General features: G+C 30.8%; 1 protein-coding gene and 1 pseudogene across 4 annotated transcripts; one reads left to right on the plus strand and one right to left on the minus strand.

Annotated features, from left to right (window-relative positions):
• The window catches only part of LOC149887157 (uncharacterized), a 563485-nt pseudogene that overhangs the window by 300479 nt on the left and 247995 nt on the right, over positions 1 to 15011 (minus strand).
• On the plus strand, positions 588 to 12116 carry LOC145190006 (estradiol 17-beta-dehydrogenase 8-like). 4 transcript variants are annotated; one of them, XR_016453407.1, is made up of 11 exons: positions 588 to 655; positions 1011 to 1094; positions 6553 to 6749; positions 6853 to 6966; positions 7484 to 7579; positions 8059 to 8144; positions 8222 to 8306; positions 9439 to 11279; positions 11599 to 11641; positions 11732 to 11806; positions 11894 to 12116. XR_016453407.1 is itself a non-coding variant. In XM_090090647.1 (9 exons), exons 1-9 carry the CDS (start codon positions 616 to 618, stop codon positions 11908 to 11910), a joined length of 753 nt encoding a protein of 250 aa, XP_089946773.1. In that variant the 5' UTR covers positions 588 to 615; the 3' UTR covers positions 11911 to 12116. The 4 variants fall into 4 exon arrangements, 1 of the variants encoding a protein (XP_089946773.1); XR_016453406.1 differs by lacking the exon at positions 1011 to 1094; XM_090090647.1 differs by lacking the exons at positions 1011 to 1094; positions 9439 to 11279.

Genomic DNA, 15011 nt, shown 5'->3' on the forward strand with positions numbered 1-15011 from the left:
TAATATAATTTCCAATTGTCCTAATCTTTAAAAAAAGAAACATTAAAAGAGATCGATTATTAAGGTGTTTAAAATTCTTTAGGGACTCCCCGGAATGGGCAGCCATTTTTAATTTCCACCACTCTAAATGTTGTATTGTTTAGCTGGATTTCAGTCTGCGCCATATTCTTAAAATGCAAAGTCTGATTAACTCTCAATTAAGTATATACATCAAACACGGTCTAACCACTGAGAAAAAGCATAGCATATTAAAATTTATGATAAACAGCAGGAGTAACTATATAAAAAAATCATATACGTTATAATTTACACGATGTGCCACGAACTTAAAATTTCCTGTGCATAGGTACTTCGCGGGGTCAAGATTATCTTACTCACAAGTAAACCCAACATATTATTAAAAAAGTTTATATTTTGATAGTAGAAAAAATTATTGAAAAATTGTTTTTAATAGAATACATTGATTCACTTATAAAAAATGTTATTAGGTGTTAAAAAAAATTTCTTAAGACTTTAACAAACTGATAAAGATAGTTTCTTTTTTGTTTTATACCCCCGCCCATGTTTTCTTACATATTGTTTTGGCTTGTTTAAAGGTATTATAAAATAATATAAATGGCGGGAAGTTTGTCGGGTAGACTTGCTCTGGTCACTGGTAGGTAATTAACGTCCATTTTTATGTTATCTTTTGATTTGTTATTTTTATGTAACTTTTTTTGGTGTTTTTTTTGTTTTTTTACGTTTTTAAAGTAATTTAAAAAGATAAAATAAAAAATAACATAAAAATAGCAAATAAAAGTTTACATATTACAGTCATATTAATCATATTCCGCTAACAATCTACTTATTTGTTTTTAATTTAATGATATCCTTTAATTTAATAATCAGTATTTATCTTATTTATTATACCTAAACATTGTACCATAATATATATTCTATGAAATACTGATCAAATCAATCTAATTGACAGTGCATTGGTAACAAAAGTACACCAAGTTTCAATCATTTAGTTATCAGTTTTATCTAATCAGCTATTGAAGCAACTTAGTTCTGCATTGGTGTTGGACAGATTCTGAATTGCACAATACCAATAGGTAAAAATCAAAATAATTTATTCTAATTCAAAACAATTGTACTTAAGTAACTATTAGATAACATTTAGCCGATAGTTGTACAACTTGTACTAATATATGTACTAAGTGCACTGAATTTAAATCAATTAGTTAATTTTGTTGTTGGATAAGATTCTGGGTGTAAATTTCCCATTAATTTGCGAGGCCTTTAATGACTTTCTGCATGTCCACAAAGTAGAGAAAATGGCAGTTTGAGATGCTAGCTGACAAGCAATCAAAGCAGTGTCTGCTTTCTGGGAAAAGGCTGGAATACCCATTCGAGCAGCCAACATTGCATTGACAATCTGGAAACAATCTTTACTGAATGGAAGTATAAAGCCAGAACAGCTTCAGGATATAAGATAAAGGAGAAGGAATTCCTGGAACAACCTGATATTCTGTTTGACACTGGCCATTTAGTTGCACTCACAATCATTAAAATTCCAGAAGACAAAATTTTTCTCTCAGAAAAAAAAAGGTTGAGAATTTCAGCCATGTTTTTCTTCAAATTGATTTTTCATCTGTTTCAAGAGATACAGAAGAAGCAGATGAAGATGTAGATAAAGAACTCACAGCAAAAATTTCCTTAGTGAAGTGGCATCCAGCCTTAGACAAGATTTAAGAATGTTGTATGTCAATCTAAACTCGACTCAGCGTGCTAGTATAAGCCATCCAGCCACAATATCATGCAATCTACAATTAGAGTTTTCAACAACTGTATCTTTAACCAGTAAATGCCTAAAAGGAAACTAACAAGGAAAAAATGCCTAACGATGCAAAAACATGAAGCTCAGATTACATTTATTACATATTTTAAAAAAAAAATTTTCTTTAATTAAATTTAAAGATACAAAGGCATCCTTGAATGGAGATGTTAGGCAGATGTGTGATATTTTTCAAAACATCCTTTTTCGATACACATTGTTTTTCTTATGCTTTTTGCAATTCCATCTCGGTTTCATGTGACACACAGTGTTTATTTATTTTTTCCAGTTTTCCTGGAAAATGAAAACTCTCAACTAGCTTGATGCTGGATCCAGCTTTTTTCTTTCTTTGAACTATTAGTTGCCTGGAAGCAGTACCATTTCTCAGATAATTTAACTCAAAAAATTTTTCATGGTGACAAGTTATTACAAGCTTTCTTAACATTTTTTATTTCTTCATCAAAAGACATAGATGTTGATTAGGTAGAAGAGTTTGGAAAGTCTGTTTTTAACCACTTGGGTTTTCCAGGTTCAGCATATTCCTTAGATAAACCTCCTGATACATCTTTAGAAGTTGTTACTTCTTCAAGTTCACAGTGAGAAGTGACAGAAATTACTTTTGTTCCAAAAGTTTTGTGTTAAATTTAATTTGTATCATCTATAATATTATCATCAAGTTCTTCTTTATCAGTCAATTCATCAAAATCTGGTGGAAAGTACACTTAATTCAATATTGTTGACTTGTTCATATTCCTCATTTTCAAGCTCAACCAAAGCTTCTTCCAATTTTTGGAAAGTTTTGGAATCATAGAAAGTTTTAGGATCCATAATAGAATGATAAACTCATCTAATATGAAAAGGGAAAAAAATAAATAAATAAAAATGAACATATGATTCCTATGTTAACCTAATATCCTCTTTTTTTATCTTGATTGAAATAAAATTTTTAAATGCAACTACACAACTTTACAAAATCATGAAATAACAAGCGCAGTTAAATTACTAGTCAAAATTAAATTCAGCTGAGATTATTGACTCATTTGATTGTTTATATTAACATGAGAAATCTTGAAAATTTTCAAATACAGTCTTCCCTTATCACTGAATGTTTATTTTTCTAAGCATCTTTAATTAAGTATGGCTGGCATTTATGGGTTGATTGGCCTTAAGAATGTTTAATTGGTGGAGGTTTTGACAACTTATAAACCTGCAGACCATCTCCCAGTTGTTATACCAGGTTTTGGAATTGAGGAGTTATTGAGTGTTCCAATAACATCAGCAATAGGTGATGTACAAGCTTCTGTAGTCATTAAATTTTTGGAAGTGCAGGATGCACAGGGTGACAAGAAATAATGAGGACAATTTTCAATTCTAAAATAGAACTATTTAAAGTATTTCTGTATTAACAAATTATAGTTCAATTTTATTAATAGGGTATTGTTTACCTCATGTTAAAGTTATTTGTTTTTCAGAGTTTATTATTAGTTAAGATTATATCAAAACATAATTATGTCAAGGCATTTCAGGGGTATGCAAGGCCAATTTTCCAGACTTCATCACCTCTCAAGAATGACCCCCATCTTCACCTTAGACTGTTCAATCACATCTCAAAAATGACTCCCATTGTCATATGTTCAATTTTAGAGAAGAACTGCTGTTCTAAACCCCATAAAAATTTGGAGTCCTTAAAGCAATCTTTGTTAGATGAGCAGTATAAAAATTCTGTGAGGGGTTTCTGAATGAAACTTTAATTTTTTGGTTTGTTTTACTTTTACTGATGCCTTTTCCTTTTGAAAAATGTTAAAAAAGTAAGTCTCAATTATTTCACCCTGTAGAAGATCAGGTGGCAGCATTGTCTTTTGATACAACAGTTTCTAATACTAGTCATTGTTCTAGTACATGTTCATTGATTGAGTTAAAAATGAATTAAGATCTTCTATATCTGACATGTTGCCACCATGTAATGAAGCTAGTTATTGGGGCTGCATTTGATAAGATTTTAATTGGGACTTTCACAGGATTGGAAATCCTTATCTTCAAGTGGTTTGAAGACCACTGGCAGTTAAATAATTTGTGACAGCTTTGTCGCAGCTTTATCAGATGCACTTAGTTTATTTGTAAGCTAAATAGCAAAGAGATGACTACAGAGAGTTCCTTAGCTTTCAGTTGCGCTTCTTGGAGATGTCCCTACTCATGGAAGTAGATTTTAAACCACTGTTGCCAAGCATTGGGTACAATTGATGTCCAAAATTACTTATACAATTCAAGATGACTTGAAAGAAAAAGAAATTTATAAATTTGCAATCTTTTCTGTTATCATGCTTGGATGATTGGTTTCCAATTAACCAAGCTCATAGATGCATGATACTTGGATGAATTCTCCTTCAGGTTTTCCAGAACCATTGCTGCCAGTTTCTTGACTGTACTAAAAGAAACCTTTTAGCACATACCAGTTCCAGTGGTCAATAAGTGAAATTAGTTAATTTGTATGCTCTAATGAAACAATAATGCAAGTTTAACTTGTGTATGACACTAGTTGTGACAGGACATTTTGACATCCGAAGTTTAAAGCATTACTATTACAGTTCATGTGATTAACGTTACTCAATTAGAAATTCTATTGAATAAATCTTTGAAGCTCAAGGACCACCTCTAAATATTAACTACTTATACTGATTTTTTGCACTTAATTTTCGTATGAAAATCTTCGTATAAAAATCTTCGTATGAGAAACAGAATGGATGGATGCCAGTATATATACAGTAGTGTGCAAAAGTAACAGGACAAGTGCATAACTTGAGATAACTTTTGAATGAAAAGTCCAATTTCTTTCAAATTTTCACTGGAGTGTCAAAAAATTGATTACAATTCTAAAAACAAATGAGTTTTTGCTAAATCTAAGCAGTCTATTCTTAAAAGTTCATTTATTGAAATATGTGTGTGCAAAAATATCTAGACAGAAAAAAAAAATTGAAGTAGATTTTTTTTTAAACATTTTTTTAATTAAAAATGTTGTAATTTTAAGTAGCTTTCTTTAATACTTCGTTGGGAAACCCTTGGTATTGATTACTGCATGACAGCGACAAGACATTGAGTCCACCAGTTTCATAATCACATTATTGTGGATTTTTCCTATTCTTGTTTCAGAATTTTAAATCTGAAACAAGAATGGGAAAAATCTGTTTACTTGTTGGTTTTCAACCTGAAATTTGTCAATCAAGGTGTTTCCATAGATGTTCAATAGGATTAAGATCAGGACTTTACGAAGGCCATTCCATTAATCTAATTTTTTTGGTCTTGAAAAAGTCTTTGGGTCATTGTCCTGCTGAAATATCTATCCCCAAGACATTTTGTCTTTAGCATGTGACAGCATAACATCCTTAATGATATCTTTGTACATATTTTTGTCCATTATGCCATCAATTAAATGGATAGGACCGACACAATCTCTATTGAAGCAACCCCAAACCATAATGCTTCCACCACCTCCATGCTTTACTGTTGGTAGCTGGTATTTAGGATTGTTTCCATGGCCTTTTGGTCAACAACCATATCTAATACCATTAGATCCAAATAACATAACCTTAGATTCATCACTAAAAAGTACTTTCGATCATTGTTCTCTTGACCAATTCAAATGTTCATTTGCAAATCTCAACTGTGCTTTTTGATTCTTTATAGAAATAAAAGGTTTCTTTGAAGGATGTCTTCCAAATAGATTAGCAGACCTCAAACAATGCTTGGTTGTGTCAACACTACATTTTGCATTACAAAATTCTTTTATTTCAGCATTTAACAAGACAGCACTTTTTCGTGGATCATTTTTTACAGCACAAATTAAAATTTTATCTTGTATTTCAGATGTAATTCGAGGCCTTCCTGACTTTAGAGAGATTCTATTGTTATTTCTTTCCTTATATCTTTTATATATATCTGCTACTGTTGATTTTCCTTTTACATATATCCGCTACTGTTGATTTTCCTATTGCTTGTTCAATTGCACGCAATACTGCTTCTTCTGACAGCTAAACTTGTATATATTTGCTTTGTCATTTTTAAAATTTATTCAAAACAATCTTCTTTTTAATTAAAAATAGTTTACGTTTTATTTACCCTTTTTAAGCATTAAATAAAAGCCAACAAAAGTGTTGGAATTTTATTATCTTAGTTCTGCCCAGATACTTTTTGCACTCTCATACTTCAATAAAATGAACTTTTAAGATTAGACTGCTTAGATTTAGTAAAAACTCATTTGTTTTTAAAATTTTAATCAATTTTTTGAAATTCCAGTAAAAATTTGAAAGAAATTGTACTTTTCATTCAAAAGTTATCTCAAGTTATGCGCTGGTCCAGTTACTTTTCCACACTACTGTGTGTGTGTGTGTGTGTGTGTGTGTGTGTGTGTGTGTGTGTGTGTGTGTGTGTGTGTGTGTGTGTGTGTTTTACATACTTGACTATTTGATTAAACAATGATTATGTTCAAATAGTAGTAATGATGATATATCAATACTTTCAGAACTAATTTTTTTGTATTGTATCTTTAATTTGGTATATAGGAAAATTAATAAAAAAATAAATAAGAGTTTAGAGAGAAAAAATGTTTTTAAGAGGCAAAAGTTGATTCCACACATACCTTAAAATTGATGAATTTAAAGACACAAAAAACATTTTTGTTACTCTGCATTTATTTTAATTGTTCTTATGTAATAATGAGGTATCTAATTTTATTTGTTTAGGAGCTGCAAGCGGTATAGGCAAAAGTGTTTGTGAGTTGTTTTCTAAGGAGGGGGCTGTTGTAATTGGTGCTGGTTTAGGAGATCTTTCAGAAGTGATCAGCAACTTAAAAGAAAATGATGGTAAAAAGCACTCAAGTATGAGAGTCAATGTGTCTCAAAGTAAACAAGTGGAAGATTTAGTTACTGAGATATGTAAGGTTTGTTTTTATAAATATTTTATTAGTCACCTGGAAAATATACATTAGTAAGAATAAATAAAGACTGCTTCTTATTGTACTGTTTTTTGTTTTTTTTTCAAAGAGATATTCTCGACCTCCATGCATTGTTGTAAATTGTGCTGGTATTACACGAGACGCATTGCTCGTTAAAATGACTGAAGAAGAATTTGATGATGTTATGGCTATTAACTTAAAGGTATGTTTGTTTTTTTTGCATAAAGTATTTTTAAATGTCCATTTACAATTCAATTTTAAATCCAAATAAAAGTTAAAAGGGTTCCTCTAATAAAAACACAAACAGTTTTTCTTATGCATAACTTATTAAAATGAGTGCATAATTTGAATTTTGTTGTTTCCTTACCAAATGAAAAGACTGATGAATAATTTTTTGGCCATGCCTTTTTAAATAGCTAATAAGAAGTTAAAAAATGGTTTATATTTTAGTAGTTACAAACTTGTTGGACATTCTATATTAGACTTAATACTTTACCCTTCAGTATCTTTACTGGATTGATGTATTGTGAACTTTTTTCTCTTTCTAAGATTGTTTGCTTCCTCACCACTGAATACAAACCAAATCTTGAAGACTTATGACAATACAAAATGTTTTCAAATTTCTTTTAAAAGTTTGTAACTGCATATTAAAATTTTAACTTTTTAAAATGACAGTTGAGTTTGTAAAATCCAAAATTGCAATTTTTGAATTTGTTTAGGGTACATTTCTAGTCACAAAGTATATTGCAACTGAGCTAGTAAAAAGTAAAGTGAGAAATGCATCTATTATTAACATTGCAAGCATTGTGAGTAAGGTAAATTTATCACCATCTATATTACAGATCACACTGTGTTTTTTTACTTTGAAAATTTGAAATGCTAATATACTGAGTTTGTTAAAAAATGCGAAACAAAAGTTTTAAACATATAGTGTGTTCTTTTCCTTCATATCTTCTGCAATGATAAAAATAGCAATGTAATTTCAACATTGCATATTATTATTATGTTTAACTATTTGGTATTTTGAAAAATATATAAAAAATGATTTGCAATTTTTTTTATATTTTTTAAAATTTGGAATAACATTCCTAAAAGAATGGATGTTTCAGCTAGTATTCTTTGTTTTTCTATATCATTTGCAGTTATTATTTTCTAACAATCAACTGCACTCTTGTAGAAATTTGTTTAAATACTTTCAGGATTTCACATCTAATTTTAAACAAGAGTTTTTCTATCATAAAGAAATTTGAAAGTCCAAAGGAGAATTAACTCTATTGCTTTTCATTTGTTTTAGACTGGAAATATTGGCCAAACTAATTACTCAGCATCTAAGGCTGGTGTGGTATCATTTACTAAATCAGTTGCATTGGAATTAGCGAGGTTATTATCTCATAGCAATTATCAGATTAAAGTTAAACTTTCAAGATATTGTTTTTAGGTTGCTGTTACATTTTTAGGTACAATATTCGCTGCAATGCAGTTTTACCAGGATTTATTGATACAAATATGACTCAGAAGATTCCTCAGAATATCAAAGAAAAGGTATATTCTTCATTCATTTTTAGAATTTGTTTAAGAGCACTTTAGGACCATCAAGCACTCTCCTTAAATTATTATAGTCTAAAGGAGATTTGTTGGGTCCGGCGATTTGGTTCGCAAAATCCGCAAAAAGTCAATCTGATTTATTTTACGGATTATAACAGTCCGATCGTTAAATATTTTATAAATCATAAATAATTTACAAACTACTAGCAAATCTTTGGTATTGCAGATTCTCTTTGATGTTAGGATTATTATTCTGAAAAATATTTACGAATAAATTTAACTTTAATTCGCTTAGCGAATTAAATCCATCGCGTTCTGTTCGCGTCAAATGGTGCGGTCCAAAAAAAACTACATTTTTATTATGACACGTCATAGAAATAGTGGGTTTCTTTTTTTATTTTCAATCAGTCCTATTTGGAAATCTTAACCTACAACAATTCGTTTAACATATCAACAAGTTTGCTATTCTTCACTTACATCTATTATGCTAAGCCAGTATTACATTATTTTGATTTAAAAGTTAAGAATTTTTCAAACCGAATTTTTGCGTTTTTTATTTTGTTTCTTTTTTTTCGGATTGAATTCCTTTGCGAATTAATTCGCTTTGCAGTATGCTACAATTAGTGGTCGGATAAAATTTATATTGTTATATTTCTTCTATTTAAATAGAAATAAAAATATAGAGATAAAAACTGGCTGTTACTAAAAATTGTTACTTTCATTTCAACATTTAAGGCAAATATTGTTTAAAAAATTATTTCTTTATTGAAAACGTTATGCATGCCTCTAAAATATCATTTTTTATTACGACAAATATTAAGGAAAAATTTCAAATAGCTTTTGAATAATTAGTTCTTTTTTGGAAACTGTACGCATTACGTTTTATTAAGGCAATATTATAATGTTTTATTTAGGAAATATTGAGGCAAATATTTCCATAAAAAGTCCGTAAACCGAAAATGTAATTCGATCTGTGTTTTCGGATTTTTAATCCGAAAAATAATCCGTATTAATCTGATTCGTTTTTGCGGATTTAAAATTCGATAAATAATCGGAAATACTAGTCCGATCCGATCTTGCAAACTCAATCTGAAAAATAATTCGATTTGTCTCATTTTTTTCTTTTCAGATGCCTAAGCTATCTAATATTTGGGGAGACAAGGAAAAATTAACAATTTCAGACACTTTAATGAGCTTGCTTCAAGGTAGAAAACAGGCTACCAAACCAGAATGGGAAGTCACTGATATCAATCAAATAAGAACTGTTGTTGACATTACTAGATGGGTAATTGAGGACAGTCGGCCATTTTCTATGGTAGAAACTGACGTATTCACCCGTATGATAAAAACTGCAATTAACGGTCAATTCAAAACCATTTCAGCAAAGAGTATGTCTGCAAAATAAGTTCCTCTCATTTTTAAATTCATCCAGAAACAAGTAAAAAACATTTTCAATACAAATAAGTCAAATTTTGATGGAGTGGGCTCTACATCCGATGTGTGGATCACTAATCACAACAATTTGTCTTTCATGAGTCTTACACTCCAATATATAAATTCAAAGTTCCAATTAATTTGCTTCTTGGTGGAAATGTCCTACTTTCCCTAACAGCGTTTCCAAGAAGCTCAATGAATCTATCAACAAACTTGAACTTGATTTTGGAGTCAAAACCTGGATAACGGTCGATGGTGCAGCTAATGTCTAAGTAGGTGTTAGAAAATCAATTGGTGTACGAAGTGCAATTTGGTGTGCCAACCACCGTCTAAATCTAGTTGTCAGTGGTACTGTCAATGATAAAAGATGTCCGAAGTGGTACATTCTTAGCCACAAAATAACAAAATTAGTAGGACTCCTCAACAAGTCCTCTTAAAAAATTATGACTTTAGTTAATGCTGCTAAAGCCTTAACTCTAGAACAAAGTTAGTGCAGAGATGCCCCACAAGATGGATCTTCTTCCGCCAATGCATTTTTTAAAGAATCCGAACCCCATTGTTTCTGGAGGTTATAAGCTGATAGATCTTTTACCAACAGAAGATGAAGTGGAATCTATTCAATCTGGCTTCTGAAAGGCTTCTCAGAAATCTCCGAGAAATGCAGCAGCCAAAAGAATGTTAGCATCTGTTTCATTCTTAATTGCTTATTCAACATCAGAGGAAGATTAGCAAGGGAGATGATGAAGCTAAAACCCAAGGTGTCATCAGAGCTTGCTCGCTGCTTCAATGAAGATCTAAACAAAAGATTCGAAGGGGAACTAATGAATATTGAACTCTCAATTGCTCATTTTTTGGACCCTAACAGCAAGGGCATGTGTTTTGTGCATGAGGGGGAAAAATTTGTAGTCAAAATTGCAATAAAAAAAAAGCTATGAAAGAACTGTTAGAAAAAGAAATTTTGGCTAGCCAAAGCATTCCTTCCCCTTCAATGTTGGATGATAAGGATGATGACAATTTTGATTTCACTGTACAACTGAGGAAGAAAGTGTCTGGTGCAGACTACATTAATCCTGGAGGCGAAATAAAATTCAAGACATTGTGTGACCAGAAAGTGAATATGGAAAATAATAAGCTTTCAATCTAATTTTGACATGGTTTTTTATTTCTTAACATGGAAACAATTTCGTTTCATTGTATACTAGAAAATTAGAAATAAAAATGAATCTTATTTCAAAAGCATTCCTTATTCTGAATCCGCAAAAATCCGCGAAAATAATATCGGTTTGGATTCCAATGCAAAAAAAATTTTCGGACTGCAATCCGATCCGAAAGTACCGGACCAAATTATAATCCGAAAAAATTTTAACGAATTATTTTCCGATACATCATTTTCGGATCAAATCAATCCGTTTGTCAAATCAATCCAATTTGAACCGATCAGCAAAGATAGTTCGGTGCACAATCCGATAAACAATAACGGATCGGCGGCTTCTAAGATTTGTGCAGATATTAAATGTATTCAACGTGTGTTAAGATGTATGTGAATTGTTTTTATTGACAAGATCTAATTGAATTATCAGAATTTTTAAACTTGAAAAACTAAAAAATTTCATGTGTCATTGTTAAGGTAAAGATTCTTCGGTATTCTTTCTTCGGTATTCTTTCTTCGGTATTACGCTTGTCACTTCCTTTAAAACAATTTCTTTAACAAAACCATAGTTTAGCTAAACATAAAATTTCTGGCAGTAATAAAGAAAGATTTTTATTTATGTTTCTTAGGATGCATTAATTAGGTACACGTTTGTTGCACGTGCCGTAATGTATGCACAATGTAACTTCGATCTTCATATTTTAGGTTAAAACAATGATTCCATTAGGACATTTCGGTCAACCAGAGGGTAAGAATTCATTTTTTTTAACACTATACTTATCTTAATACATTGAAAATCTTAATACATTGAGTTTTTTTTTCCTTTTTCTTTATAAAGACGTTGCGAACATTTGCTTATTTTTGGCATCAGAGCAGAGCCGTTATATAACCGCAACCGCTATCGAAGTTGCAGGTTTGTCAACTTATGTTATATAATATACATCTTTAGAAAAAAGAACCTTATATATTCTGAGTAATCTATCACTGACTTTCAATTTAGGGGGACTTGGTGCGTAAAAAGGTATTGTCATCATTTCAAAAAACAAGTTCTTACATCACTAAAATACTGTACTTATGAATTATGTAAAACTTGTCGATTTTATTGTATTTTAAATTTCGAATTTTGACATTCAACAATTTTTGCTATTGTTTTTATGCTTTTTTGTTGTTGTTGTTGTATTTTTTTATAAAAATGTTTTCAAAGAAGAAGCTTTTCAAATAAACTTCAAGTGTCATTCGTAAATTTTTATGCTGTGAAATACAATCGATAGCGACACTAGTCGCGAAAATAATAATAGTAATTCGCAAAGGACAAAGTTGTTGCTCCTTTTCATAACTTCGCAGAAAATGGAAGTGTTTTTTAGAATTTCTTTGTCTCAATAACAAATATAATTTTCTGTTTCAAATTAAATGCAGACTCGTACATAATCTCGAATTAAGTTTTTAAAACCCATTTCAATCTAATTTACTCTAGTTTTGATGGTTTCTTAATCAGTTTTTTTTGACTACATAGGTTATTATAATTTCTCAATCGTTCAATTTAAGTCAAGTTGGAAACAAATTCTTTTTGAATGTTCGAAAGAAAAGACCTTGTGTCAGTTCTTACCGGCTGTGGATTCTGGTAGACGTTGCCCGAAACTAAAAATATTTTCTTTTTGAGGAATAACTTAACAGCACAAAAGATCAAAAAAACAAAAAAAATCTTTTAAAGATTTATGTTGCTAATTAATCCTGTTGCTTTTATACAAAGGAATAAAAGTAAAAAATCGGGTTTAAATTAAATGGTAGATAGTTGCGCCACTATTACTAGATTAGAATTGTGTTATAAACGTAACACTTCTAGCACATAATAAATATTGAATAGAATCTTCGAATCTAAACTATTTATACATCTTAATAACTAAATTTTAGACGTCTACTGAATGTAATTAAATTTATTTTGCTAAATTATTCAATTTTGCGACAATATTTTAGAAAAAACGAGTAATCTTAACGGTTCAAAGAAATTAAGTTAGTGGCTCACTTTACTTCAAACGAAAAAAGTTTTTTCAATTCAAATCTGTGAGTGGTTTAAAAAAGTAATAGGCGCATTAGAATTGCTATTACTTTTTATCTTCTTAGTTTTAAAAAGTAGCCAGATTTGACTAAGACAAACTTTCTCCTCTGTGGCAGAAAAAATATTTTTTACCAATACAGTTCACTACATGGTTCTTTAATTTCAGTTTATAAAGTACTTATAGAAAAACATACCGGAAAATGTGAAATAAATAAAAATAGCCGAACAAAGTTTTAAATTTTAACCCCACTGTTTTGTTAATGCTAATCATCTTAATAAGAGAATTGCATAAAACTGCTAATGATAGCAAGTGTTTCTGAGGTTGAAGAGTTTCGATATTTTGAGAAGATTGTGTCAGAAATACTTTGAAAACTTTTTAAATAACAGGTGTTATCCAACGTCATCCAAAATCCGGAAGGTTAAAAAAAAAATAAATAAACTACGGAGCGCGAAAGCAGTCTTATATTTTGTCAAGTAAGAGCCAATCCAAGGATATGTTATTGTGAAATTACCAAAGTATGTACCAAGTACACAGAAGTATTTTAGTTAGGAAAAACATCGGTGTTTATGTCGTTTTAAAAACTGTCTATGACGGCTAAAGATAGGCTCACAAGATTAAGGTATTGTAAGAAGAAAGTTGCTTGGAAAGTGGAGACAAGTAATTTTAAGTGATGATTTTAAAGTAAGAACAGGAAGCACAAAGTTTCTGTTAAAAGATCTTGTAAAAAGAATCTGAGAGATATTGTAATTGCGGCAATGGGAGTGTTGGCATTTGGGGCTGCTTTGTTTTAATGGATTACGTTTGTGTAACATTTACACTGATCTATTCAGCACACCTTCATAGAGACGTCAGAGGATTGAGTGGTTCCATCAGCAGATGTGGTGATTGTTCGAAAGGAATGGTGGCAGCTTTAAGAAGATTTTTCTGGATATCATTACTTTTGAAGCACCATCTGCTCTATTTTTGCCGGCAGTTCCTAGCATAAAAACCCTCTTCTGAAAGTAATTTCCATCAACTTTCCACTTGTGAAATTGTCAAAATATATTGCGTGAAAATTTTGTTCTAGATTTTCCCTCGCTGGTTCAAGCATATTTTAAACAACTTGCTGACCTAAGGGTGTCGCAGATCTTGTAACAGAATCTTTTCCAGTATAAATTTATAGCTAACATGGGTACCCATCATCACCAAAGCTTGGAACCAAAACATATTGGCATTCCTTTATATACATTTTAACACTATGTTTGCCAAAATAAGGCACCATCAATTCATCGATGCTCTTAAAGTTTTACTCCACAGTTGCATAGCCGTTCATTTAAGATTTCATGTAAAAACGACACTTAAACAACTTAATTTCCTGGTTCAAAACTTTTAATATCGGCAACATGAAAGTATTTTTTGATTTTCCGTAATTTATGTCATATTGTGTAAAATTGCGTAAATCTCTTGAAAACGAAAACGAAGCTACTCAACAATCCGTCAAGCTTCAAAAGTACACAATCACAAAATTTTATGGCAATTATAAAGACTGGTTGCAATTTTGGAATCAATTCACGGTAGAAGTCGACAACTTAAACATATCAAACATCAGCAATTTCAACTACTTACTGGAACTCGTCGAAGGAAAGCCCAGAGAGGACTTACTAGGTTTACCACATTTGTTGGAGGGATACGATGAAGCTAAACGCATACTACAAGAAACTTAAGGAAAAGATATTTGGGTTCACAAAGCATTGATTAAAGATTTGGAAGGATTGACGGCTATACACAGCACGCACAAAATCAAAGAAGTTTACGACTTTCACATTAAACTTGCAAGAACTGTACGAACATTGAAAACTATGTAGAAACTACAAACGGCTCAATCATTCGTGTATTCATTGATGGATAAACTTGGACCAGTTTGTGAAATACTCACACAAAACGATGATGGATGGGAAGAATGGGGACTTGAGCAACTTGTCGAAAAGTTGCAAAAGTCAATTAAAAGGAATCCGCTGAATTCAATTTTTAACCCAAGCGATGAACAAACAAGGGCAATAAAAAAAAACACAAACGTGCAGT

Source organism: Hydra viridissima, unplaced genomic scaffold (genome assembly GCF_058129835.1).
Source record: "Hydra viridissima isolate aposymbiotic clone 2 unplaced genomic scaffold, HvirCarnegie_v1 scaffold_6, whole genome shotgun sequence".
NCBI classification, from domain to species: Eukaryota; Metazoa; Cnidaria; class Hydrozoa; order Anthoathecata; family Hydridae; genus Hydra; species Hydra viridissima.

Bases quoted from the DNA above. Each gene is read 5' to 3' on its own strand.
- LOC145190006 (XM_090090647.1), top strand. From the start codon at position 616: ATGGCGGGAAGTTTGTCGGGTAGACTTGCTCTGGTCACTG. The intron at 6,750-6,852 runs GTTTGTTTTTAT...TTTTTTTCAAAG, and splicing joins TAGTTACTGAGATATGTAAG to AGATATTCTCGACCTCCATG. The intron at 8,307-11,598 runs GTATATTCTTCA...TTCATATTTTAG, and splicing joins CTCAGAATATCAAAGAAAAG to GTTAAAACAATGATTCCATT.